General features: G+C 43.5%; 1 protein-coding gene across 1 annotated transcript; it reads left to right on the forward strand.

The window, feature by feature from the left end:
• The first annotated feature begins 499 nt into the window (after positions 1 to 499).
• Positions 500 to 2,617, forward strand: LOC134355396 (protein BTG1-like). Its single transcript, XM_063065209.1, has 2 exons — positions 500 to 623; positions 1,519 to 2,617. Exons 1-2 carry the CDS (start codon positions 512 to 514, stop codon positions 1,848 to 1,850), a joined length of 444 nt encoding a protein of 147 aa, XP_062921279.1. The 5' UTR covers positions 500 to 511; the 3' UTR covers positions 1,851 to 2,617.
• Positions 2,618 to 3,515: the final 898 nt, after the last annotated feature.

Below are 3,515 nucleotides of genomic sequence, written 5' to 3' on the forward strand. Positions count from 1 at the left end.
TGTTTCTCACTACCTCTTCAAAGGTCCACTCCCTTTGTAAAGCACATTGTGGCTTTGGCATATTGTCACTCTCTGTTACTCAATTGTTACTATTACCATTATTACTCACTTGCTACAAGGAACATTATTGCTCACTTGTTGCGAGGAATATTTGTGTTGCTATGTCATTATTACTCAATTGTTGCTCGAACCATTATTATTCAGAATTACTCCTCGCTTACTATAATCGGACCACTCGGCTGACGTCACCGATAACGTCATCCTTCCTTTTTTTCGACTGCCTCGATCCTATTGGTCGACGTTGCAGTTGTTGCCAATGTTCCCCGGGACCAATGACAGGCGAAGGAGTCGTCCTCTCGGCCCTTCCCTCGGGCATTGGCCGAGCGCCCTCGCTGTGATTGGGCGATGGCGCCGCCTGTCAAGGTGGGGGTGGAACCACGCTCTGATTGGTGGAGGGCTCTCCCCGGCTCTATAAGAGGGCGGCTGCGCGGGTTCTCTGCGTAGAGCCGGAATGGAGATCGCAGCCGCAGTTGGTTTTGTTAGCCGGTTACTCCGTAACACCGGGCTCGTCAGTCCGGCACAGCTCCAGGTCTTCGGCCGCTCGCTGCACGACGCGCTGGCTGGTAAGTTCTCTAGGGGGACAGAGGAACCGTAGAGGGGAGAACATGAGTGAAGAGTCCGCCGCGCAATCGGCGGGTACGGGCAAAGGGCTGGTAAACCTATAACGAGCACTTCTCATAAACTTTAACTAGCGCCATTCCTCTGAGCCAGCGATTCGATTGTACCTAACTAAACTTTTAAAACTTGTGTAACTAAGTTGCTATCTCTTTCTAAGAAACCCAAAATGCTAGAGGAACTCAACAGGTCAGACAGCATTTATGGAGGGGAATAGACAGTTGACGTTACGGGCCGAGATAACGTCATGTGGGTCTTAACTGAGTAATCTAAACCATTTTTCACACTCCCCAGTGTTTACTATACGACTCCCTGGTCCGTAGATGCCTAAAGTGACTACATCGCGTCCATGGCACGATAACTCGCTGCGTTATCTTTGTATTACTCGGCCATTTTTCTTCCCTGTAGGGACAAACGGGTCTGTTCAAGTTTTCTTTGAATTAGTCTGTATTTAAGTTCGTGTAGCGATGATTTGAAATCTGGTGCGGATTAAACTCGAGCTATTTTAGAGGAATCTCTTTTAAATTGTGCGTGATTCTGAAGCTGTTTACAAGAGCACTTAAAACCCGAATAGAATTCTAACTTGAGCAACAAACGCACAATACCGGAGGAACTCAGCAGGTCAAACAGTCCTTGTCTTTGGTAGAGATCCTTCATCGGGTGGGGATTTATTGCATTTTTCACATGCAGTGAAATAAGACGTTTTGTTAACACTTAAGGGTGTCTCAGGGTAAACTTGAAGGACCTAGAATCTGGTTTGATTTTCTTTAGTTGATCTAAATTGCCTTCAGCTTCTGCTGTTGATTCTTTCGCATTCATTAACTGGTCTACTTTCTCTTTCAGAGCACTACAGACATCACTGGTTCCCAGACAAGCCGTGCAAAGGCTCCGGTTACCGTTGCATCCGAATAAATCACAAAATGGACCCGTTGATTGGCAAGGCTGCCAGCAGAATAGGACTCAGCAGTCAGCAGCTCTTCAGACTTCTACCCAGTGAGCTGACCCTCTGGGTCGACCCGTATGAGGTCTCTTACCGCATAGGCGAAGACGGCTCCATATGTGTTCTGTACGAAGCCACGCCAGGCAACAACCTTGGAATGTTAACCTGTAAGGACGAGTTAAACGTGGGCCATACAAGTCCTCCCAAAAACTGCTGGATGACCGTTTCAAGCTGAGAGGCGCTGCTGTAGTTGAACTATTTACACCTTAAGTGGATTTTTTTCTAAATTCAGTGGCTTAAAATCATTGGATCTGATCAACACCACAGAAGTGGTGTCTGGTATGGCTTAACAGTTATCTGAAAAGGTATTTCCCAAAGGGGTATCAAGTAGCTTCTAATCCAGTTGTGAAATTATTGTTAAAATAGTTTCCTAACTGGGTTGTCATGGCTACTTTTGAGTGAATATGGTTGGCACCTAATTAAACTTTATTTTGAAAATGCAACGTTGAACGTTGGAAACTTGATAAAGCACTGGAAAAAACACTTTAATCCTATGTTAATCTTTTTCACAAATGTGGTGTATTGATCAAAAGTTTAGTTTTCAAATTTGTATATCACTGTTTACAAGTCTGACTCTAGCAAGTTTTTTGAAACTTTGCTATAAGTGCACACATCAGATTTGTAAAGTTTCATTGGAGTTTTGCCACAAACCTGTGTTTTTAAAAACCAGTTTTGCATATGTTTAAGGAGACACTGCCTTGGGCGAAACTGTGAATGACTTGCAGGAACTTGTTCAACTGACAAGGTTTTATAATGCTGTTCAAAATGAGCTTTTGGAAAAAATCCCTTTGGTAATGTATTGAGGGTTTATTCTAGTTCTCTGTACATAAGTTGTCTAAGCTATGTGGAAAAACTTGTACATTTTTAAGTATGTACAGCTGTATTGAAGAAATTGTACAGTTTTCTAAAACTTTTAATTAAAGTATACTTTTTGCTTGGAAACATTCTGGTGCATGAATGGGGTTGAGTACAGCAATATTGTTGTGGGAGGCACACAATCTTGGGTTGCCATATTCCTTGGATGATTTGCCACTTAATCATAAACATCTTCACCTGTTGCCTCCAGTTGTCCTTTAACATTGAAGAATCTTGCACTTCTCTATACATCTGTTCACAGCTTTGTCTAATCATAACAACATGGCCTTGACAATTCCTCCTCTTTGATGGTGGAACTATGCTATACATAGTAACATTGACTTGGTGAGTGTCAGGTTCTGGTTAAGTGCAAATTGAATCTTTATGTGTGCTGCCTCAGAAGGAATCAGCCTTCTGTACCGCTAGTTGTAGTACAAAGGGAATACTGCAGGATATTTTTGTGTAGACCTCCTTAATCCCTTAAAGATTATAGAGAGAAGGCAGGAGAGTGCATTGAGGATAGTAAATCCATGCTGGGATGGTAGAACAGATGTGATGGGCTGAATGGCCATATTCTGCTCCTGAGTCTCATGAGAGTTGTGCTGTTTATCCCTAAGGGTTCCTGACCCTTTAATTAAATGATGCAGTTACGAGGGGAGTCTGTGTTCCCCTGCTCTAGGAAGAGCATTTTGTTGCTGTGCTGAAATAATTATGACAACATTACATGCCTAGTCTTGAGCTCGGCAAACTCGGCAGCACTAGCTTCTACTCCTTTTCCGTCCTGTTGAAGGGAATTGGCTGGAACTGACACTGGTTTGTTTCCCTTCATGGATGCTGCCTGACCTGCTGAATTCCTCCTGTATTCTGTGTGTTGGGAGGTGAATGGGCCAGAAGGATTTTTTTGAAACAGCAAAGTCAGCTTAGGAGGTCAGATATTTGCAATTGTGCCATGAATTGATGGGAAGAAATTGCAGTGAGCAGGCAG

This window comes from Mobula hypostoma, chromosome 13, assembly GCF_963921235.1.
Source record: "Mobula hypostoma chromosome 13, sMobHyp1.1, whole genome shotgun sequence".
NCBI lineage: Eukaryota > Metazoa > Chordata > Chondrichthyes > Myliobatiformes > Myliobatidae > Mobula > Mobula hypostoma.

Excerpts from the sequence above, each read along its gene's own strand:
- LOC134355396 (XM_063065209.1), top strand. The coding sequence starts at position 512 with ATGGAGATCGCAGCCGCAGTTGGTTTTGTTAGCCGGTTACTCCGTAAC. Across the intron at positions 624-1,518 it reads GCTGCACGACGCGCTGGCTG|AGCACTACAGACATCACTGG; the intron begins GTAAGTTCTCTA and ends TTTCTCTTTCAG.